The sequence below is a fragment of the Tinamus guttatus genome, unplaced genomic scaffold, assembly GCF_059628265.1.
Source record: "Tinamus guttatus ecotype Peru unplaced genomic scaffold, ASM5962826v1 Tinamus_guttatus_pri_ptg000153l, whole genome shotgun sequence".
Classification (NCBI taxonomy): domain Eukaryota; kingdom Metazoa; phylum Chordata; class Aves; order Tinamiformes; family Tinamidae; genus Tinamus; species Tinamus guttatus.
In genome coordinates, this window is record NW_028288687.1 from 2,219,514 (window position 1) to 2,244,634 (window position 25,121).

Sequence of the window (25,121 nt, forward strand, 5' to 3'; positions counted from 1 at the left end):
TCCCTACCTGGCCACATGAGTCCTAGCGGGAGCAAAAAGCAAGGCCATGGAAACCTGAAGCTGCTGCAGAGGATGTGGCACCTCTTTTAGCAGTGATGTAGACTTGAGTGGATTTGGCCGGACTATGAAAACAGCGTGAGGAGATGGGGAGGACTTGGGAGCAGAAGCAACAGATGCTCTGCAAGTTATTTTCCTTCCCTCACCCCAAGGAAACTCTGCTATTTTTGCTCTCTCTCTCCCAGCTTCATTTAGTGTGTTCTCATGTGAGGTAAAGAAGAAACAGGCTTGCTCCTTCCCTCTCTTCAAACTCCTGCACCTCTCAGCATGGGGACCCTGTTCTTAGAAATTCCCCAAACAAGGAAAGGGCAGCACTGAAGATCCACTCATTCCCAGGCTCACTCACTCCAGGCAGCAGTGAAACAGGGGAGCACACGTGAAGGCAAGAGTGAGAGTGTTAAAAACAATGTCTAGTAATAAACACATTGTAGAAATATCTCCAGTGGGGGGAAAAGCAAGACAATGTGACATGTTTAAGTTAAAAAAAAAAAAAGTACCTCATGAAAATATTTTCCCTCTGTTAGCACTTTTTTATATATATATGAAGAATAGAAACTACCAATCGTCTTTTTACAAGTGGCCTAGAAAATAAGCCCAAAGCACTTGTGTTATGATACTGAGACAAAACAAACAATCCATTTACTCCTGGACACCGAATATAATTTAGACAGATGCGGTATGTACAAGAAATTTTAATTTGCCCCTGAAAAGCCATTTAATTATTCAGATTATCTGATTGCCTCAGTCAGTCTTCTATTGATTGATTGGAGAACTTTATAAATCAAGACCTGCCTTACTGCTCTTCAGAGCATCTGCCGCTCATATGCACAGAAACGCATAGTTAATTCCCAGTCCCTACCCACAAGTTAGTTTATGGAGACATGTAAATGGCTATGGTTTATAAATGGGTTGGTAAGCGTTCTTTCAGTCTACTAAAGGTATATTTACTTAAGGACACCAGGAAAGGGGGAAAAGGCCCTCAAGTAACTGCTGTTTAATAAATCAGGAGCCTAGTCACCAAAATTCCCAGCTCCTTGGCCAATGGCCACGGACGGATCACTGGCTTCCCAGGGCCTGCTCTTGTTTTGTGACCTGTGAATCTCGGGGAATCCCAAATGGTAAATTTGGCACTTAGCCAAAATCCAAAGCAAAGCTTCTGTGTTCAGCTAAGCACCTCACCCTGGATCACTCCACATTAGACTCCAAAAGTGGGAAATTCCCCCAGACCAAGCAGCAACATCAGCCTGTCTTTGATTCCAAGTCTTCCTGCTACGCACAACCTTTATGACCAGCTTGGCAGCCTGTTGCCAGCCTGGACCAAATAACCCCTAAGTGAGCAGCAATTAACATAATGAGTGGCCTGATGGGTGTCCCCCATAGCTACAGGCCTCAGCAGCAACACGTCCCTTGCAAACTGGAATGTCTAGTCCTGAAACTCCACCTCTGTAGAAGGAAGGAAGTCAAAAACTAAAGTGGGGGGGGAGGGGAAGAAAGAAAAATAAATTAAACGACTTAAGTGAGTATGTCCATCCCAGGCCAACTGAAGCTAATGAAAAACTTGCATTGGTATCAGTGGAGCTGATTTGAACCAAAGGTAAGGGAGCTGCGCTTCCAGCTTACACAAAAAAGTTAGCAATGTAGAGCAGTTAAAGCTGCACCAACCCCATTCCTGATCTCTAGTCTGGACTTGGCTTTCCAGGACAAAATAGACTTGAAGAAAACAAAAACATAAACCGAAAGACAGAACACTGAAAATATATCAACAAGTCATTGGGATGAACTTTATTAGTATTATTTGTCTATACAGAAAAGGCAAGAAAGCAAATGATCTGCACAGACTCACTCCCAAAAAATAATGGGGAGGGGGGGCAGGGAGAGAAACCTCTTGGACTTAAATTAGAAACCATTCCCATTCCATAATGATAAAATCTCCATAGAACAAACTACTTAGGTAGTTTATTCCTCCTTCCACAGACAAGATGTTATAAACATCAAAACTGTGCACTAACAGAACAGAGGGAGATCATTTATGGTGTATCGGGGTGGGGGGGAAGCTTTAAGGCAGCAAGAATGTAAGGAGAGCTTCTCAGGCCCGATTAGATACCCTATCTCTGACAGCAGCCAGCGGTGGATACCTCAAGGAGCGTGTGGAAATCCTGGCGAGCACAGGGCAGCTTTGCCTCAGGATGCACTCGCAGCCACGAGTCATCTGCAGCTCTGGGGTTTCCACAACCAGGGATGTATTCAAGAGCCCTTGAGGGATTTTTCTTCTGTGAATTCACCTAATCACTTTTAAAACCAGGAACCCTTTAGTGTGCCAAGGAGCTCCTAAGCCTAAAAAGGGTGTTTTGTTTTGGTTTTTTTTGGCAAAATGTTGCTGGCATGCTCTGACCCTGCCACTTTCATTCAATGCGCTTTGACTCCTGCATGAGAAGAGTCAGCGACCGGTCTCCATTTATCTTGCACACAAAGATTAAAATGGAGCTGAATAACTGCTTCCAACATTCAGTGCATTCAGGAACTTATGAGATATTCTTAGGCATACACAAGAATTCACGCTGTTTTCCCAAACAGTAGGCAGCTGAAACCATGCGAGTTGCGTAGTTTCAAGTAACCTGCAATGCAGACGTGTGTTGCCTACATGAAGGCAGCACGTGTACCAACAGCAGATGGGAGCCCACCAATTCATGGGCAAACTTTGTATTTCATGTTATGGATTGTTAACACAAGTGTACCAAGAACTGCAACTGTTGCTTACATAACACCTGTAAGCTTAAAAAGTCAAGTGGATATAGGGACTGAAACCAGGTGGGAATGCTAGGGGAAAACAGAAAAATGAAGAATACTAACGTAAGAGTTGCGGAGTTAGTTAAACTTTACTTTTATTTCACAGCTGCTTTTGTTTCTGTTTGTTTTATTGTTGTTTCCAGACTGTAACTGCTAGATATGTCATTATGTGTAGAGAAAAAATATAGGACAAAAGAACTTGAAAGTTTATTTTCAAACCTAGATGTAAGCGTGTTGGTTTCACGTTTCACAGAAAGCGATTCACTACCGCAGCGCCCTTCTGCAGGGGAGCAAAGTGCCGGAGCGCTCCAGACCGAGCACTTTCGCGGCAGGAGCTCGCGCGGCGGCCGCGGCGCAGGGCGCAGTACAGGGCGCAGCGCCGGGCGCCTCCCCGCGCCCCGGCCGGCCTCGCTGCCCTGGAGCGTGGGGGCGGCCTGTGCCAACTCCCGGCTCCGCAGGAGAGGAGCGCGGAGGCCCCGCGGGAGCCGCGGCTGTGGCAGCACACGAGGGTCCCGCCGTCTGTCGCTGCGGGAGGCGCAGGACAGCACGCGCTGGGGTCTCCCGGTTAGGGTCCTGCCAACGCTTGCCCCTCCCCGACCTGCACTTCCCAGGCTGGACTGGGACACTCTAAGACCAGCCTGGGGTTTCCCCCTCCCATAGAGGTCCGAGTTCGAAGAAGCCCCTCTGCAACTGGTCCTTTTCCGGACCCTTTTCCCGGCAGGCGGCGGGCGGGGCGGGCAGCAAACCCCTCCGGCGACGATGACGGCGCTCGCGCCCTTATCTGCGTGCCGGGGGCCACGGCGTGGCTGCACCGCGAGCGGGCACGGCCGCCCCTGCGGGAGGCGGCGGCGGGGCCGGGCCGCGCCGAGGGGAGGTGGCCGCCGCGCGTGGGCGGGGGCGGCCCCGCGGCATTCGCGCCCCGCCCCCGGCGCTGCCTGGAAGGCGCCTGCGCGCGGGGACGGCGCGGAGCGGGGGAAGTCACGTGAGGAACCCCCCCCCCGCAGCCACGCTCCCGCGCAGCACCGCCCTAAGGGCCGTACCATTCCGCACGGGGGAAGGGGGGGTAGCGCGGGACCAGGCTGCCGCCAGAGCACGGTGGCCCGCCCTCCCTCCCCGCCGAAACACCAACAAAACACACATGGGCACCCAAAAAGAAGAACAGAACAGCCAAGACAGCAGCGGTTTAGCGGCGGCGCCCGGCGCGGACAGCCCCCCCCCCCGCTTCCCCGGCGGCACTTGGTAGGTGCCGGCCGGGGAGGCGCCCCCCGCGCCGCCGTCCAACCCGGCGCGCGCGCTGCGAGCGGGTAACGCGCTCTTCAAAACAATACGTCAGCCCACAATGCCCCGGGCGGCGCCGGCATTACCTCATCCCACAAGGCGCCGCGCGGCCGCGCCGAAGCTTCTCGGGGCGGGGCGGCCCGGGCGAGCGGGGCCGCGCGGGAGGCCGCGCCCCCCCCGGCGCGGGCGGCCGCGGCCAATGGGGCGCGCGCGGGGTGACATCATGCGCTATTTTTAGCGGGGTCCCGGCGGCTGATAAGTGAAGGCTCCACGGCGGGACGGGGCTCAGAGCGCGCGGGGCGGGCGGCGGCGCCGGGCACGGCCAGGGACGGCACGGGACGGAGCAGCGCGGCCGGCGGCGGCTCCGCTGAGGGGAGCGCGAGCGGCGAGGGACTCCCGCGGCCGGGAAAGTACTTGGGGCAACTTTCGGCGCGTCCCGGGCGCTCCGCGGCGCTACCCCCGGCCTGCGCAGCCCCGCGGGGCCAGGCGGACCCCCCTGCGCGGCAGCGGCGGGAAGAGGAAGCAGCAGCCCGAGCCCCGGGGACGAGCCGGGCCGCGAGCGGCCGCTCCCCGGGCCGCGCAGCCCGCGGCGGCGGCGCTAACACCGGCTGCGTGTGAGCGGGACGCGAGCGGCGGCCGCGAGCGGCGCGTCCCTCCCGCCGCCCGCCGCGACTCGGCGCGCTCTGTTCTATGAGTGCAAAGATGGAACCTACTTTCTACGAGGATGCCCTCAACGCTACCTTCGCGCCGCCGGAGAGCGGCGGCTATGGATATAATAACCCCAAAGTGCTGAAGCAGAATATGACGCTCAACCTGTCCGACCCCTCCAGCAACCTCAAGCCGCACCTGAGGAACAAGAACGCGGATCTCCTCACCTCGCCCGACGTGGGGCTGCTCAAGCTGGCGTCGCCCGAGCTCGAGCGGCTCATCATCCAGTCCAGCAACGGCCTCATCACCACCACTCCGACCCCCACGCAGTTCCTCTGCCCCAAGAACGTGACCGACGAGCAAGAGGGCTTCGCCGAAGGCTTCGTGAGAGCCCTGGCCGAACTGCACAACCAGAACACCTTGCCCAGCGTCACCTCTGCCGCTCAGCCCGTTAACAGCGGCATGGCACCTGTGTCCTCCATGGCCGGCAATAACAGTTTCAATACTAACTTGCACAGCGAGCCGCCGGTCTATGCCAATCTCAGCAACTTCAACCCCAACGCACTCAACTCCGCGCCTAACTACAACGCAAACAGCATGGGCTATGCACCCCAGCATCACATAACCCCCCAGATGCCAGTGCAGCATCCTCGGCTTCAGGCTTTGAAAGAAGAACCTCAGACTGTACCTGAAATGCCAGGGGAAACACCTCCCCTGTCCCCTATTGACATGGAGTCACAGGAGAGAATCAAAGCCGAGAGAAAACGCATGAGAAACAGAATTGCAGCATCCAAATGCCGGAAAAGGAAGTTGGAAAGGATTGCCAGGTTGGAAGAAAAAGTGAAAACTTTGAAAGCCCAGAACTCAGAGCTGGCATCCACTGCCAACATGCTCAGAGAACAGGTTGCACAGCTAAAGCAGAAGGTCATGAACCATGTCAACAGCGGGTGCCAGCTAATGCTCACACAACAGTTGCAAACTTTTTGAAGAGACTGACTTGAATGAGAACTCCGAGGCTGTGGTAGAACTACTACACAGAAAACCAAAAGTGGCAGAAACGTCAAGCTAAGGGGAAAAGCTGAAAGGTCGAGTCCTGCCTGTGCTCCGCAAAGCGCATGTGTGGAAAGACTGGCGAGCCTTCAGCTCAAGCTGGGAGTGAAGCAGCCAGCACCCCTCCAGAAGTGCTGTCCCTGCTCACATGAGACGTCAGATCTTCGTTTAACATTGACCAAGACCTGCATGGACCTAACATTCGATGATCGTTCAGTATTAAAGGTTAAACTGCGATAGAAACTGTAGATTGCTTTCTCTAGTATTCCTTAAGAAAAACAAAACAAACAACAACAAAAAAACAAGTGTGGGAGGGAGGTTTGTGGGAGGCTGATCATCAACAACGAACTATTCTGCCTGCCTTCAAGTAAATTGTGTATGTATATATCTTTTTTATTTTATTTTATGAAAGTTGATTAATGTCAATAAACTACTTCATGACTTTGTAAGTTATTTTTATGTTGTTTATTTGGGCACTGCCCAGTATTGTTTGTAAATAAGAGGCTTTTTTTCCTTCCTTTTTTTTAGCACTCTAAGTTTACTGTTTGTAATAAAGTATAATTTTTTTCAATGTTTCTGTTTCTGGAAAAAATCTAGAAAGTTATTATATTTAAGAAAATAAAATAATTAAAATGTATTTCCTCCTCACACTTTTTTTTTTTTTGCTAGTACCTGAGTCAGGAAAATACCCTTTATTCTTAACTGAGAAGGGCAGGAATTATGTTCAGTTAACTCTACAAACTACAGGCACGTCCTGGAGAATGTGTGAGGAGGAGAAGGAGAAATGCTGTCCTGATCTTTAAGGAAATGATTTTTTTTTCTTGTGTCTTCATTTTAATGTAGTTTAGAATCTTAAACTGCTTGCCTTAACATAGGGGGGCAGTTTGGAGAGATGGTTTTAAGTGTAGCAGATGGGAGAAGGGGCAACCATCACTGCATGAAAATGCTCTAAGAGCCTAAACTATAACTGGCTGCTTTTTTTTATTATTTTTTAAATTAAACTAATGCCCTTAGCAATGTATGCAAGACAAGGCAGGGAGGGTTATTTATTTTTAAATACCATAGCTTTTAAAAACTTGAACTATTCAGTTCTATCTTTTTATTTTGGTTCTACCCAGGTAGGAGCTGATCCTTCTCCATTAGTATTTAAGACAATACTGTTGTCACAGTAAAGTAGTTCCATAACCCCTTCCTTAACTGAAGTTCTTTTCCCTTTCAGATGTTTCTGTAGGCTCTAAAGTTTTTAATCAGTAGGGGGGGAGGGAAAAAAAAAAAAAAAAAAAAGCTAAAAGTTTACCTAAGTTTCTGAGGCTAAGTTACCTAATAGCAAATGCAAAGAGTTACAGGGACAGCTTTTCTGTCACTTCTCATTCACCAGAAAAAAAAAAATCATGTCTCATTTTTAATACACTGACAACATCTACCTTGCCACACTACTGAACTCTTCAGTTGGAAACAATTATGTTTCCAAAACTTTGAACATGCTGCACCCATTTAACACGCACGTATTTGAAGGAAGACCAGATCCTTTTCTGCTTAATATTTAGAGCCAAACAGCTAAGAGGAGAAAGATTTGTCTACAGAGACAGAAAATATTGTTAATTCATAATTACTAAGGAAGAAGCCATATTAACTTAGAATAGGCAGCCTAATTTTTTTTTCCTTTAATTAAAGTATAGTTTTAATTGAAGCAACAGTCTTGCTTGAGGTCACCTCAAGACAACTGTGTTGCCGTATATATTTACATTTACTGTTATCAAAATGATACCCTGAAACTTCCAACCAATGTGAGTCAAGAGATCAGTTCCTTAAAGGAAGGATCTGAGTACATTTCCTCCATTGGATTTTTTTTCTTTTTTTTGCCCATAGCACATGGGTTTTTATCATATGAGGGGCTGCTTTAATGTTTAAAAGCATCGTAATATGGTAATATCCTTCCACATAATAAGGAGAGCAGTAAGATGGTCACTGTTTCACTGCCGTCTGCTGCTGTCAGAAGAATTACAAGTGAAATAACACTAGCCAAACAAAGGGTTACTAGGAGGATTCTGCACTTTGCCAAGAGAACATTTTGCTGATGTCAGCAACCCGGAAGGTAAGTTGATTTTGACCATATGTAGGAATAGACAGCGCAGGGATAATACCCAGCACTGCTGGGTGTGGTTTTACAGGGATTTAGCAAGTGCCAACTAGCAAAATAAGCAGGGCAAGGAGATTAATTACCTGCAAAGGTGCAGGTTTAACTCTCAGCAGTGCTGGGTTGGGGAATACATGTTACTAGCAAGCATTTTGCTTAATCATCTAATTACGCAAAAAATAAATACATTATATAAAATACTATGTTAATTAAATACAGCTGAGTGACAGTCTCCACCCTATGCTAATAGGCACATGCAGACGTTTTGTACTGCAGTTATGTTTCCTCAAGAATGACGTTCCAGAGCACAGGCAAAGAAGTTACTGAGCAACCGCGCTGCCAGAGAGAGGCCACCGCGCGATGGGCTCGTTCTGCGACACCTGTCCCAGCCTGGTTCTGACATTCTGGTGACCACATCGAAAAAAATCGACCATCCACCCAAATGCCAGTTGGGCCAGCCACGCAGTTGCACTAGGGTGAAATGGCGCAAGCCCTTTCGCATACCCCATATCCTGCCTGCGGATCAGGCCCAAGACGGGCAGAGTTTTTGCTACCTCCACCTGCTTTGTAAGCAGCTTGCTGGGCTACGAGCCTGGCACTGCGCAGTTAGCTTGAGCGCAGATTGAAAGCACCCTTAGTATAGGGCAAGATCACTCCGTGATCAATAGGCATGACTGTAATGAAAGACATGCACACATTTATACATGGTGAAATGCAAAGATTTAACGCTTACTTAACTGTTGAGATTAAAATTGCCTAATGCATGATGTGCCCTAACTTTTATGAGGAATAGTCAGTTCTCTGAGATTTAGAGAGAAACTCACTTTTTGTTGCCCCAGCTGTACTCACAAGGGAATATTTTGCAAATAACAGCATTGTGAACATGTATTTTGTTTGGCCAGGAGCGTTGTCAACGGATTCAGGAAGTGAAGTCAGAAAAAGGCAGGGTTTCAAACAGGGCAGGCTACACAGAAATGCCTAGGCAAAGAGCCCTTAATCAGAACAACATGTCTGGGTTTTAAGAAATATTAATTAGAATTTGGGCCTGTAGTAAAACCAAACCCCTCACACTTACCCCTAAATACAGGGAAACTACAAAGAAGGGGGGTTGGGGAGGGCACAGGGGGAAAGAGTTGACCACAATTACTCACTGGAGGGAGAGCAGGGGAAGAAAAAAAAAAAAAAAAAAAAAAAGTACTTGTCATTAGCCACAGAACAGTAACAATCTAACTTATTCTACAGTGGAGGGGAAAAGTTACAAACTAGCTGTTTTTACTCTAGGAATCCTCCATCACTGCATTACTTAAGTCTAGAAAACACTGACTTCAAAACATGGCACTGTTAAATACCACTGTAGCTCTTGCTGAACACTGAGGCCTATTGCCTAAGAGACCCTTTCCAATTTACACAAAATGGTCACAAAATACAAGCAACACCCCTCTCAACCTATTGTGAGAAGTAGCCTTTTAGTTTTCTTCCATGTAGAAGCCTAAGGAATCCCTTATAATAACTACTTTCTGAAAAAGTAAACAGGCCTTCCAGATGTAGATCATCTCTGCAAACGCATTCATGAAGGAAGCAAGGGATCTACCTTACACGGAGCATCGCTCAGCGTGGAGCCTGAGCCAGTGGCAAAACTGGAAGTCCTAGAGCTGCACCCACAGCATCTGCCCGAGCAAATAGACGTCCCCAGCGTTAGCACCAGTGGCACCAGGCTAGGAGCACCCAGGTAGGGCTGGCACCCACACCTTTAGCTACATAGGGTACTGCTGAGTGAGCTGTGCCATTTCCAGAGGCAGCATGAGACAAAATTGGGAAAACAAACAACAAAACCTATCCTCAGCCAAGGCTGCAAAACATACCCTTATCTTTAATTCCAAGACTAGTTTGTTCTTTTTTCTCCAGCTTTTCCTCCTTGTTCCTAGACTCAGGCCTAACAATACAGGCTTACCCACACCAAGAAGCTGAAAACAATCTAGTCAAAGTTTAATATACAGAAAAGTTACAAACATGAGTAAACAAAATATGTAACGGCTAGATGGAGTGCAAGGATATAGTAATAATAATATAGTCTATTCCATAATGAGTTTGGGTATATCTTAGTAACACACAGCATTAACTCTGTGGGAGAGAAAATAGAACGTCAGCATTAACCTTCTAAATAAAGATTAGAATAAAACCTCTACTTGAGGTTAGAAGGTTAGAATAAAATCCTGAATCTGAATAAAAATTCAGAATGTAAGTGAATTATTTTTGGAGAAGGCAATTATTCCAGAGGAAAAACATTTGCTCTTTGGAGTTACAAGCACTGCCCATGTCTACACATGAGGACTGATGGAAATGCTAATTCTTCAAGTATACATTACTATTGACATGAACATTGTAAGATAGTCTCTGAACAGAAGCAGCCCTCCTTACAAAAGGAACTGGTAGAAAGTAATCATATAATTTACCATGAAAGCCTCAGACAGCTTAATTTTAGAAAGCTTTTGCACAGCAGGGACCTCTTCTCAGCTTTTGCCTGTTATTCATTTCAGTACTTTTTGCTAAGGAAAAATGGAACTACAGAAGTCAAGAGTTCATCATGGTCCTTCTATCCTTAAATATTCTATATTCCAAAATACTACAAGCAGCTACACATGGTAAAGCACAGATTTTCAAAGTGTTCATTAATTACTGAAAACTGCTAATTTTCTTGGTTATAGGGTAGCAGTAGACATTGGGGTTAAAGACAACACTAAACAAAAACCAGAAAAACAAATAAATTAAGTAATCTAGCTTTGAAATCATAAATAAAACAGAACTTGATAGCTAAAGACCTGACCCAATAAATCCAAACCTATAAGGATACTTACAAAGTAACTTTGCAAACAGATGGAGAACAAATAATTGTCTTCCTTAAACCTGGGGACTATTATGTGTTTTGAGCTTTGTACTCTCTAAGCAATTTTTAGGATGATTCCTTAAACCAAAGGACAGCCCCTCGCTAAAAACACCTCCAGACTTTGAGCTGTATTCCTTGTTCTCTTTTTAATTTAATCCAATTACCAGTCAAAACTGACAGCGTAAGAACACGAAAGATGTGGGAAACGGGGCAGAGACAGTGCCAGCAGATGGAGCTAAACAGCCAGACAGTCTCAGACCGAACAGCAGACACCCATAGAAGAGCTTTGGGTCACAGGATGGGCTACTTTGAAGTTTTGTCTTCATTTGAAGTCAGCCATCATGCAAATAGAACAAAAAAAAAAAAAAAAAAAAAAAAAAAAAAAAAAAAACAGCTTCACTGCATTCTTAAAGTAGTTAATACAATGAGTAGAAGATCCCGTATCATTTTACCCTAGACAAACCAGAGCTATTTGAGGGGACACCAGCAGAGGAACAAAAGTTCAAAGCATCCTGGCCAGTTTTTGGAATTCTTCTCATCCAGGTGCTGAATTAGTAGGGATGGCTGCAGCTATCCTGTCCCTGATGCCTTAGATCACAAAAAGTCACAAGAAGATGCATCACACAGGTACAGATAGACAAATGCTGCTACTGAAGGCCACAGAGCCATTCATGTAAAAGGCACACAAGACCAGTTAAGAAGTTTTGAATCCCCCCTTAATGATTACTGGCAGTCTTAAAAGCACAGCCTAGCGTTACCAAAATTAGCACCTATCCATTCCAAGGGATGAAATTTTTTAAAGTTGGTGACCTTTGCAGGCCCACAAATCAAAGCAACTTGGCACACATAAAAACACCACAACCATTTCTGTCTAAAAGCTGCTTTAGAACATTTTACAGTGGTCAAAATCATAAACTTCTGCACCCACCTTGCAAATCAGGTTGCTTTAAGAAACCAAGTGCAGAACATACCTTCTCAAATGATACCATAATACTTTCAAGACACATGCCTGCATTTATTCATTTAAACTCCTACCACCTAATCAAGGCACCTACACTAGGAGGTAACACACCTTCCTCTTACACATCTTCAGAAAGCAATTCAAGCACACTAAATTGCTAAGAGCAAGCAGCCCTACCTCTCCTAGCTGCTCTTTTAACTTAAGTACGCTTAGTGAGAGAGAATGAAGCCAGGCTGCAGTGATTACCTGATTAGAAACAGGTGACACTTCCCTTTATTTAAGAGTTCTGCAAACATCTACCATGTGTTAGCAATAGGGAGATTCCCTGTATGCAAAGTTTTCCTTTACTGCATCACGTACACATAGCATGCTGCTGTTTATTTACACAGACATTAAAAAATCCCTAAGCATTAACTGTTCAAAACTGCTTGTAAGAAGTCATTGAAGGAAGACATATAAGGAACTATTCCCTCGTGTCTCTCGGTCCTAATCAAGATACGATCCCTTCACATTTACTGACACTTTTCACTTCTGTGCTAAAAGTTACCACAAAGTTGACAGACAGGATTCTGCTTTAAATTATTGCTAGACAGTTACAGAAGCATTATATGATTGCTGGAAATAAAAATTTCTGGATCAAGGCTATTGAAAAATACTGGAAAGAAAACTTGCTTAAGTCTTATTTTGCTTACATGGAGAAATGGGGATAGCAGAATTTCCAGTATAGAAATACAGCAAATGAGGAAGGACAAAACAGTTTCTCTGAAAAGACTTAACTCTTCATCAGGAATTGGAATAGATGCAAACCACTTTTTTTCTTCATGGGAAAGTTACACTTGCCTAGCTCTTGAAAACTGATTATTTTAAACTGATATAAAAATATGTGTGTTCTTATTTCACTGATTTTGATTTAACTTGGGTATTTCTGCATGACCTTAAGTAGCTTCAGCTGGGATGTTTTAAGAATCTACCAATAAAGCAGCTTGCATTTATACACTGCAGTGTGGAATGCAGTAGTTGAGCAGTTGACCATCCCTGTTTCAACTACTGTAGCAGCCAGGCCAGCACGGATGGTCAGAGCAGCCTCCCAGATTTAGGGAGCTCAGCTTTGATGAGTGTAAGCATTTTTTTAATAGATTTTTTTTTACATCAGCGTCAGCTTAAGCAGACGCCCTTTTCCCTCCTCCTTTGCCTTTTCTTTTCCACTCCCTCATTTGCGCTGGTACAACTTTTGGAATATGGCAGCAGCACACTGATAGTTTAGAAAGAACCTAGCCAAAAAAGAAAAAAAAAAAAACTTCACTGATTCCGCATCGCTTCCCTTATTTGGTAAACTACATAGCTCCACAAACAGCTGAAATGATGGGGGGCAGAAGAGGAGGTGGAACATGAGCACAGACACACGCAGGAGGGTTGCAGCATCTTCTGAACTGAATGCTCACCAGCCATCTTCAGATTCCCAGAGATCAAGTCAGAACACCTAAATCAATTCTTCCCAATTTAAATTACACGATACAAAGGCACAGGGAGATTTTATACCAGTTTTACTAGCATAATTTGAATTCACACTTTTGGTTAAATAAGCTTAACTTCCCATATGGACAAACCCTGTAAAAAGTGGTTTGATTTTCACACTGAACATTTTTCATGCTCCTATTAACTTGAATGAGAACTGTGAGTCCTTCGCATAACTGCTAATGAAACTGTTTTTGCTGGAAGACTAACTTTATGTGTATATATTTAAAAATATTTAAGAGGGCAATGAGATTACTGTTCAAAGTCTTATAAATGAAATTCCCTGCACATGCTCCTTATGTTGGCTCCCATACCTGTTTCGCATTTACTTGCCAAATACTCCAGCACATCCAAAATTAATTTCAAGCCATCTCCTTAGCCTCCTCTCTTCACTGTCATCATTCCTATGTGCAGAACTGCTTCTGTGTTTTTACTGGACAGCAAATGCCAGACTGGCAATATCAGGAAAGCTTGCTTCTTAACTCAGTGTTAATTATTTTTGCCTCCATGGTTATATGCATGTGGGTTGAATGTGGCATTTGGTTAATGAAATGCTCCCACAGTTAGTATCTACAATATATATTTGCTACTAACAAAGCCAGTTATACTTCCAATCAAATGCTAAAGCTGACGAAGACAACGTGAAATGACAAAAAAAAAAAAAAAACCCAAAGTATCAGAAAAGGAAAAGACTTCTGTGGCTACTCTTTTTGTGTTAGACACAAGTGAATTTCCAAACTGTTGCAAAACAGGAACGCCGGCACCTTGGTTTAAGAACAGTACTTTCTGATTTTCTGTAGCCTTTTTTACTGTATTCTCTCCCAAAATTTATTTCTATATGTCTTGACACGTCCACAGTCCAATCTAAGGAGGAAAAGCTAATGCTACCCATGTTGGGAATACAATGTGCAGCATAGCCACACAAGTGCAGAACTGTGAAACTGTAAAAAGCAGAGTACCAACAATCCCATCCCTACCCTTCCTCTGTGGTGGTAGTAGTGACCTAAAAGCATGAAAAAAACAAAGCCCTTGCTTTGTACTGTGTAGAGGCAGGAATAATCAAGACCTAACAATTAACATATAAAAATAAATACGGACTCCTCAGTGTCTCTAGAGTCCTGCTGAAATCATATCAGATAATAATCTGAAGGGAGGTGAATTTGAGTCCAACTTCCAGCTACAGGTTACCAGGAGAGGCTACCTTATGGTCCTCCATAAAATTTCCTGTAACTGCTGGTAGCGGGGAGCATTGAAAGAAGACTCTGTGGTGCATAAAGGAAATAGTGAACTTAATCCTCTTCTACCTGAACAGTTCAGATCTTGGTTAAAAAAAAAATCCAAGAGAGAGCTGTATCTTGATCTAAATCCTCCCTCTGCGATCCTCCCTCTGCTTGGATCTTCATAGTAATACTGATCACATGAAGAGCTATACTCTGATTTAAATTACTCTATGAGTTTGCCAGATTTCTAACAGTTCAAAATGAGAACTTGAATAAGTATAGGTTTAAAAAAAAAAAGGAAACTCTCCATGTAGGCAAAAAAAGTTCCCTTTTAACTACAATTGGAAATTATTACTTATAATAATGAAGCTCCCCAAATATATCAAAAGCTGTTTAAATTCATCAGAAGAATCAGAGCTCTCAAATACTAAGAATCTTTATCTTACTATTTCCTTTATTGTATCTATTAGTATTTGCATAATCTGAACCCCCTCGCCTATGAACAGTCCTTTATTAAATCACATTTTCATCTAAAATTGGAGTAGGATCCACAGTATTACGAAAGGCTCTGATTCCTGAACTTATTTGCCTACTGTATGTTTGTCATGTCCAAGATCACAACCCTTAGCCTAATCTTGAATACAGATATTAATTGACTGACTTCATGCTCTGGGGTTTCCTTCATTAAATCTGAGACCTTAATTTAAACCAGCTGTTAGACAATGTGTAACTCAACATGGGTAGATTTTTCCACTAGGAAAACCAAGATTTTTTTTTATAGGAGATTTAACATCTGCTGTGGGATGATTCCTTTTAAATAAAGACAAAGAAACTTCAGGAACTTCAAAGTTGTTTCACTCCATAATGTGAAAACGATTGTGTGCCATAAACCCGTGTATCTTACTTTTTATCTTTTCCATGTTATGGTTTATTTTACAAAGTTACTGTGTTGCCTTTTCTAGCCTTCCATTTTACTGAGTTGTAGAGTTCTGTTGAAGCTGATATTAATAAGTCAATATTCCTATATTTGCCTTCTTAACCTGACCCCTTACGCAGGTCTCCTGCTGGGTCTCCTGCCACAGCAGTGGGCAGAGGGGTGGATAAAAATAAGTGTGAACTAGCATAACTGCACCCAGGAAAGATCATTTGTACTCTTGTAGACTTCTTTTTTCACCATATATTTTTAAATACTTGCACTGCATATATTTTAATATAATATTTTGCTATGAGAATTCACCCCATACACCCAACCTATGTGGAAATTCTACATCCTGCTCTTATAAGCACTTGGTTCTTGAACATCCAATAGAATAGTCTAAGCAATATTCTTAATTTGAGTAAATTTTCTTTTGAATACTATCCACTGAAGACTATTGGGCTGTGTGTGTGTGTGTATGCATACATATCTATAGAATCCTACTGGTACATTATTAAAATACAGAAAAACTATATTTTGGTTAAATAAGCTTAACTTCCCATATGGACAAACCCTGTAAAAAGTGGTTTGATTTTCACAATGAACATTTTTCATGCTCCTAATACCTAAACCAAAATATAAATATACAGACTTTTAACACCATTTTAAGCCATTTAACACCATTTAAGAAAATGAGCTGTCTGAAAAAGCACTGTCATTCAAGATACAATGGCAAGTAAAGGGTTAAAATCAGATGAACTATTTAAGAGTAACAGAATGTTTTTCTGTAAACTCCTTCTATGGCATGATCTAGGGGAAGGTCCAACTTAAGTGCTGGATGTTCATACAGGATTTCCTATGACTAATGCTGTCAGCATGCAAAACTTCTAATTTAAAATGTGGGTGTTAAATACAGATAGGAACTTTACCATTTAAGATTTCTTATTTGAAAATGAATGAAAAGTATTTTGATTTCCAGATCTATCTGCTGTACATGGAATGATAGCACAAAATAAGGAAATCACTCAGTGGCATATGCTGGGATTGCCTGCCAAGCTTTTACACAAGTCTTTTATATCTGGACAGGATTCACAGGAAGCTTGTACAGGAAGCCCTTTTCCTTCCTTATTTTTAAAATCTTTGCTGGATGGAAATTATGCCAGTAAGTAAGAGAAGGGGAGGGGGAACAAACAAGCAGTCTGTGCTTTTGGTGTCAATCCATACAAAACTTCAAGTCACACCAAAATAACGTTGGTGCAATTTAAAGAGCACAAACGACATTTCATAGTTTTTGATATAAAATAAATAAACAAACAAAGCAATAGGGTTCAAAAGCAAAACAGTATCAAAACGCAAATCTGAGATCTAATCTAGTAAAATTGACCTAAATTTGCCAATATTTCTAGCAAGTATATCGTGACCATATAAACTCCAGTAAATTTGCTGTTAAGTTTTTTGCAAGTTTTGGATGCATAAGAAAAATTTTAAATCCTGAAATTTTATTGAATAAAATATGAAATTAATCACATAAGATGCCACTATAAAATCCCCCGTTTCATTTTTTTAATGTTGCATTAATCCTATTTTCACATATTATATAATATTCTTTCCCTAGGTCTTGAGATACAAGGGAAAAAGCAGGTTGATTCTCTAGCTGTTCTCTTTATTTACTGCAGCTAACTAAGCAGAACTTGTTAAGAATTCATTCTTCTTTCCTTAATCTGGATGTCCTAAAATCCCTACTGAACATACTACTTTTACATTTAATGTTATGCTATGCATTGAGCCAAAGTGTTGAGCCAATGGAGCAGAAAATATACCTGGTCTAGATGCCTCTTCAGCAACTACCATGTCCCAGGGAATAGAATTTAGCCCTGAGAGTCCTGTAAACCCAGAACATCTATTTAAACAAGGAAAAACTAAAAAAATTCAAAAAAAACTTCCTCAATTAAGGAATGCTTCCACTGCGTTGTAAAGAATAGATAAATTGTAAATGTGTGGGTTTGATGCTAGAAAAAAATGTTGGAAGTGAAGACTCAAAAAGGTTTAAAATGGCAATAGCCAAAGGAAGCAGAGGAAAGTAGGAGAGGGGACAATGGAAGACATCAAAAGTATTAACCAGAATGGTCGAATCACCGAGTGGTGGAGGTTGAAAGAGATCTTTGGAGACTTGCCCAACCGCTGCTCAAGCAGCGTCACCTAGAGCAGGGTGCCCTGCTCAGGGGCGCGCAGCTCTTGCAAGGCTGCTGCGGGAGGCAGCCTCTCCAGCTGGACATCCGAGCCAAGCACTCGGAGCACGAAAGCTATTATTAGAAAGATAGATGCTGGCATAATGAGTCAAACTTTGCCCTTTGGCCACAGAGTAGCTATGTCACAGGTAACAACCACAGAATCATTTGCTGTGAGAAAAGACATTCCTAGAGAAAGAAAACAACAAAAAATTAAAAACCATGTTTATGCTTTTCCTTGCTCTTGTGACCAAACCTAGTTAAAAACAGTCTATTTACGCTGCAAACATTTCTCTGATCACAATGTCGACTACAATAATAAAGAATAAAAAAATTAGTTCCAGAAACAGGAATACAGATGTATGAAATGAAAGCTCTAGTTTAGATGATACTGCACATGATTTGCAAAGCGATGGAAACTGAGGGGGCAGCCAGGTCATGCCTTTTCCCTGCTGTATGAATCATTCTTTGAATGGAAATTTGAGTAGGAAGACATAATGGCTTGGGAACAAAGAGAGCTGCTGGAATATCACAGGTGCAGTTGAACACAGAAGGATGTTTTGGGATGTGCCAAGGAAAGCAAACGCCGTGAATCTGGAGGAGTTGTCAGGACTTAGTGATTTAGGGAGCTATCCAAATCACCAAGGCTATTTCTCACGGAGTCAAAGTAACAGTCAGGAGAATGGCTGAGGTCCCGATTCAGTGAAGCAATTAATCACTTCCTTAATGCCAAAGCACTACTCTGCACAACTCTGGGAAAAAAAAAAAAAAAAAAAACCACAACAACAACAAAAAAACACGTTCTCCTGAAGTTTCTGGAAACCAAATTCACACTCCATTGAAGCATCTCTTTATACTCCTTACTCTGTATATACTTTGCTGAATTAGAGCTATCGCAAGTTCCAGGAATCCAGATGCTGATATCCAAGGAGACTTAGATATTATGGGGGAACAACACAGCCAAAGTCTGTCATAGGATTCCCAAAGAAGACAGCAGAAGCTGTCAGTACTGGAGACAGGAGATAACAAGAAAGAATCAAGCCTAATTATCTCAGAAGATCCTCTAGCACTCAGAAATACTTTGAAACAGAACAAATACTATTCAACAAATCACAGAATTTTGAACATATTAAAAGACTAATGAAAAAGTAACAATTACAGAGTAATGATTATCTAGCATCACTATACTATGAAAGTTAAACCTAAGCTTGATGTAAAGCAACCAATGCAACTTAAAAGTCAAGCTGATTTTAACTAGTTGACTATGGAGTAAAATGGAATGACAATAAGAGTAGAAGGGAATAAAAGAGCTGAAATTCTTCCATTTTTTTTCCATGTACAAAAAAAAAAAAGGAAAGGGAAGAAATGCTTATTTTAAAAGAACTAACAAACAAGCCACACTAGAAAAGTGCTATAGATATGAAGATTTAGACAGAATAACTGTGAAGATTTAATGGTGACAGATAACTCAATACTAAGACAAACGGACTTTAAATGAAAGAATGGTATTTTAGCCATTTAGCTTGAAATAACTGAAATATATTTATATTTCTTCTCTAAAAACAGCATTCTAGACAAAGAAAAACTAATGAAGACAAATGCAGCCAGTACTATCAGGCAATCTTTAATTCTGGGTTACCTTACTTCCCTATATTGCAGTGACAATGCTACTGAAAAATGAGAAGCAAAAAAGTAATGTATGAATTACTTTGATTCAAAGATCACAAATACAAATAAGGATAAAAAGAATTTGTTTAATTGGTGTTTATTATTATAAGCTTTCTGTAAAACTAAGGCAGTAAGAAAAATCTTAAGAACTCACAATGTAACAGACAGTAATCTGAACTCAGAAAAGATGGAATATAAGAATGACTTCAGAAGTAAACAGACAGCAAATAAAGCCAGAATATTAAGAAAAAATCAAAGCTTATGCAGTCCTAAGCTGTCTAAAAGATGCAGAGGAAGCAAGACAGGTAGAGCCCTATGTATGTAGATGCCCAATGCATTACAAGAAGTCTATCCAGAAGATCGGTTATAGCCAGTCAGATCCAGCTCTCTACTACCCTCTAATAGGTTTAAAGAAGGAATCAGCTGAGCTCCTATTCACTATTAAGTGCTCTCCCACTTATATAACTAAAATATCTTTTTAAAAAAAAAATCCTACCAGTGGTGTTACTAAAACATAAAGCTTGTAATCTCTAAGTCAGAAGACACATTGCATTTTTAACAGAGTAATTATAAAACCATATTTCTTACTGGAATAAAAAATGCTAGTGTGGTTTGCTAGATTTAGTTCAGAAAGGTTTAATATTTCTTCAGGATCAGAAGAAAAACAGCTGTGGAACTAACAGAAAAGGATTTCAAATTCTTCTGACATAATAAATAAAATCATATATTTTACTGTAAAAAAATATATTTTATTTTGAAAGTAGGAGGGACTTTATTAGGAAGATGTTGTTTAGGTACAGCCTATCTGATGCTTGTCATCTATCTGTATTAACTTCATAAATAACAGCAATTTAAACTGGTGTGGATTGTTTCCTTTTAAAGTCATATTAGACTCATATGTTAGAAAAACAGCCATAGCATTTTATAATCACTAAGAACAAAATTCTGTTTGCCTACTAGTGTAAATTCAGAGTAGTGCCTTTTTTTTTTTTTCACAAATTACTCTGTATTTACAAAGGAAATTTGGCCAAAAGACTTCTGTGGAAAATCCAGTGGCACCACTGTATTCACCTTATGGGAAAAAAGTGCTGGCAGTAAGTTTAGCCTGAAAAGTATAGAGAATTTAAGGAGGATATTGGTCTTCCAACAGTAAAAATAAGGAACTTCTATATTTCCTTCTATAAGATTTCACTGACAAAGTGTATGTTACTGACTCAAAACCACAAGGGTTTATTTGGTTTAAGATGGAAAAAAAATCTGCCCATTTTAAATAAAATCGGCCCTCTCTCCACTTGGTTTTGCTGAGCCTTGAAACTGCCTCAGCATTTAGTAACTTAATACTTTTACATCTTTTAAATTTTATGCTAATGATTTGAGGGCAAACATTTTGCCATAACTGCCTTCTATTAAGGTTGGTCTGAAAGGGCACATTTAGACCCCCTATAGGATAATTAAGATAAAAATCCTAACCTCGCTACAACTTTAAGTTAATGAATTGGAAAATGTTTTTTCCTGCAATAGCAAAAATCAGTATAGGGTTTAATCTATTGATTAAAAGGCTAATTAGTTATTAAGCTTAAATTAAGGCTTCTGATTATAAGAATTCATGAAGAATAAATATGCAGAGAGGCACATAACATAATTAGCAGTATTCATCAATTAGATACAAAATTGATATGCTTCTATTTTATTTGGTCTTTGCATTATGTAAATTACAGGCACCTAAATACCTATTTCATCATATCATAGCTAACAATTTGTTTCAGTAAAAATTTTACTGTATTTACCAAATTTTGACACAAGTTTTTTTTTTTTCTTAACTTTTTAAAACTAATTTAGATTTTTTCTTCTTTTACCTTTGCTATTCAGCTTCTCAGCAAAGTACCTGGAAAATAAATTTGTGAAAAATTTGAAAATAAGTTAGAATATTGAAATGTAGTTATTTAAAAAGCTGAATGGCAAATAAATAAATAAATAATGATGCTATCTGATTACTTTTCTTAAAGTTTTACTACTGTATACTGAAAAACAACCGTAATTCTCACTCTGGATAAGTATGTTAAAGCACATCCCTATAGTATGATCCAGATAGACAGCCTGCTCTCTCAGTACTCACAGTCATGAGTGGCTCTTTGCAGATGTACAGCCTACTTACAATTACCCCAGGACAGAAAACCCCCAGAAGTACATGCTAACCTTCGAAAAAAAGCACATTTTTGCACTGTATGTGTGCAGTGATCACAATGTGATTCTATTTTTCTTTGTTTACCCTTGAGTGAATATTACTGCAGTGTTAGGAAACATTGCTTGTGGCCTGTATCAGAAATAGAACAAAAAACATGAAGAATTATATCAGCCATTACATTATTGCTCAGTACTTCGAAAGCATCCATGAATACGGGACAAGGCTGGAGAGCTGCATTTTCAAAGAGATATCCTCTTTAAGCACAGGACCGGTTGTACTTGGTCCCAAGGGCTCTGCAGTAGTGGTTAAGCGCTGCCAGTGTATAAGTTGCAGGGAAAATACGCTGAGGGCCCAGCATACGAGTCGGAGTTACCAAGCATACAACTGGCCAGAGCAGCTTTGCTTCCCTGCAGCAGGCCCCAGCTCAGGCCCCTGAGGATATGCACGTCCCTGGTGCCAGGACCACTCCGAGGATGGCACTTCACTGGGAACACCTTCTATTTAAATACCAGCCAGGGCAGAGATTTCTTGGTGCCAGGAAAGCCCCCAGTGTGCTCTCTACATAAATACGACTGAATGCAAACAAGATCCCTCAGTGCAAAAGCTCCCCTTTCAACTTCCCTAATTTAGTGCAGTCACTCTTTAGGCAAAACTAAGCACTACATTTTGTCTTTTGCAGACGTTCTGACTAGTCAGCTTCTCTTCCAGTATTATAATAAGTCAAGTACACTCTAATCAGCGTCATGAGCACTTCTAACACTGCAGTTTCTCAATCTAGTTATACCTATATATAGTTCGACCTCAACCAGCTAGGCCTCAGTTAGATTTCTGGTTATACAAAACAAGGCTTTATTCCTCATGCATGTTTATTAATGAGAATGCCTTGATTAGCACTCAAGCATATTCCCCCCATCCCTTATGATGTTTAGATAATGTTGGTTTCATTCTCTCCTACAAACTGGTTATTCTACAAGATATGTTTCCAATAAACAGTTGGCATTACTGCAAACAATTGTCTTGCTAAAATTAAAGCACACACTGAGAAACATAAAAATATCACGGTGAGTGAAACTGTGTTATTAACGTTTGGCTTTCTATCAGTTTTATCGAGAAAATGCCCTAGAGAATACACAAAGTTACTGGAAGCCACTCAGTTCCATTCTGCGTCGTTTCAGCAGAAGAGAGTAACCACAGCTGGAGGTTCCAGGCTGAAAGCTGGGCCAGGGCTGCTGCTAAAGGCTCTGTGGAGGAATGGTGACCTCTACAGGTCCCTTTCTCCTAAGGCCACAACATCTCCCATGTTGATTTAACAATTTGCAAGGTGTAGTTTTGTTTGCTTTCGTCTCTGAGAAATTAAAATGAAGAAAATTACATGTATATTTGATGATGACACACCAACATAAAATAAACCAGTAGACAGGGGCACGTGTTAATTTAAGAACTAAACGTTCATCTTTGAGAAGCCAGAAAACAATACTTCAAAGGACAAGAACTTCAAAGCTCTCTATAACTTCAAAGCACTGCACCGGCATTAATAAACACTTAGGACATGTCTGTGAGGTAGAAAAAAAATTTCCTTTTTTAATGTTGGTGTAAACAGGGCACAGAGATTAAGTGATTTGCCCAAGGACACAAGTTAGTAGCAAAACCGCGATTACAGGTAGGAAACAACTAGCTCAAGCCTCCTTTCTCAGACCAGATAGAGCTGGCTGAAAGCAATGCTCAGAAGCTCCCCATGAGGAAATGCATTCAGCATATGACAAAATACAGACTTTTCCCTCAATGAGTGCTTAAATGGCTATTGTCAAGATTTTTAGGATTTCCTTGTCATGACAATCTGCTCACTATAGACTTTTTGACAATTTTCTTAAAATAGAGCCAGCACATCTCCAGCAAGACATTTCTCTGATGACATTAATGAAGTTGAACTAGCACAAAATAGTTTTTTTCCCTATATCCTTCCAGAGGAAAACACAACATTTTTCCACTGTATAGAAGCTGAGCTGCTATATCCCCACACTGCTGAACACCAACATCCTTAAGTGCTATAGTGCAAAAGCAATAGAAAAGAAATCTATTATTTCCTTATCTTTTCAAAATGATCTAAAAAAGGAATATTCCTTAGATAGGTGGAGCTGAAGAAGCCAGGAGAAATAAAACAGACCTGTGAAGGGCTTAGGAAAACAAAAAAATCACCTTATACCCTTTAGACATCAAGTAAATATAAATGATAATGAAGAAGGCAAAAAAGTTAGCTTCTTCCTCCCTCAAACTTTTTTCTTCTCTTACATCACTAGAAAGATAAAGTTTTGTCCTTCTTATTTTTAATGAACTGCTTCCTGGTGATCCCAGGCATAAATATTTTAAGGTACTTATTGAACGGAGAAGATGTGTGAAACATTAGTGTACTTCCATTCTCTAAAATAAATAGAGTTAATAAGTTAGAATGATATAAATAAAAAGCGTGCTTGAAACAGTTAATTATGAATTGCTTTTCTTCTCATCTGTTAGTTTTTTGCTCATTTTGTGAGGTCATTGTTCCAACAAAGCCTTAATTACCAGTTAAAATGATAATGAAAAAAATAAAGATTTTAAAATATAATTTCTAAAAACAAATCCATATAACAAACTTCCAAAATTTTGACAAATACTATTCTTGATGAAGAACAAAATTTCTTTATAAATCATACATGTAAAATGAAGAACCTTTTTAAAAATCAGGTAATTACATTTTGCAGACTGCGATTTGCACCTACTAACAAGTAATTTGCTGCATATTATTTTCCCAAGGTAACTTTCACAGTGACTCTGAAATATATTGCAGACATATATTGTTCAAATGTTCCTCCTCAAGGCCAGCTAGGAGTACTGCACCCTTTTTTTGTACTGTTTACCAGTAAAATTTCTATATTCAACATATTAGAAAATTACTGCCATACCAGACCCTTAAAGAGCATCACAATTTCTGTTTTCAGTGTTTTTAAGGAGTTCCAAAAGTCTTTGTGATTTTTATATTGATAGTGCTTAGCACTCAAATAACATTTTTTTTCTGTTAGAACTCAAACTTTCTTTTAATGGTAATCATATATTACCATCTGTATTATAATATTGGAACAATACTAATGAAGGCATAAAGATCCCATTTCAGCAACTTTAAGTAACAACTAAGAATTTGCTGAAGACATGGATACATCTTTACAACTTTGCTGAGGCAGATCTGAAGACTAAATAACTTGCAGATAACTAACTCAGTCATTAACAGATTTGGGAACACAATTCAGACCCCCTGACTCCTTCCAATAAACCATGGTTTTCCATGTTATGTGTTAGCAATGATTAACTAAATGACAAAGGTTTTGCTATTCTTGGTGTAGTGCTCCTTTTGCATTTTAGACGAATTGGCCTCTCTAACGGGCTGCCAAATTTACTGACTTGGTAACTGGCTAGTTTTCAAAATATGTATTAAAAATCTTGCCTCTCCTGACTATTTCTTCAATAAATCATGTTTCAAAAAGCATAGCTTTCAACATCACTTTAAAAAAATGCTTAAATAAAATCAGGCTTTCAGCTCATTTTATTTTAGCTTT

The 25,121-nt window shown here is 41.1% G+C and overlaps 2 protein-coding genes across 4 annotated transcripts in view; one reads left to right on the forward strand and one right to left on the reverse strand.

Annotated features, from left to right (window-relative positions):
• The window catches only part of FGGY (FGGY carbohydrate kinase domain containing), a 303,483-nt gene that overhangs the window by 273,278 nt on the left and 5,084 nt on the right, over positions 1-25,121 (reverse strand). The window lies entirely within an intron of this gene.
• On the forward strand, positions 4,396-6,457 carry JUN (Jun proto-oncogene, AP-1 transcription factor subunit). Its single transcript, XM_010215683.2, has one exon. The coding sequence runs from the start codon at positions 4,813-4,815 to the stop codon at positions 5,755-5,757; it is 945 nt and encodes a 314-aa protein (XP_010213985.2). The 5' UTR covers positions 4,396-4,812; the 3' UTR covers positions 5,758-6,457.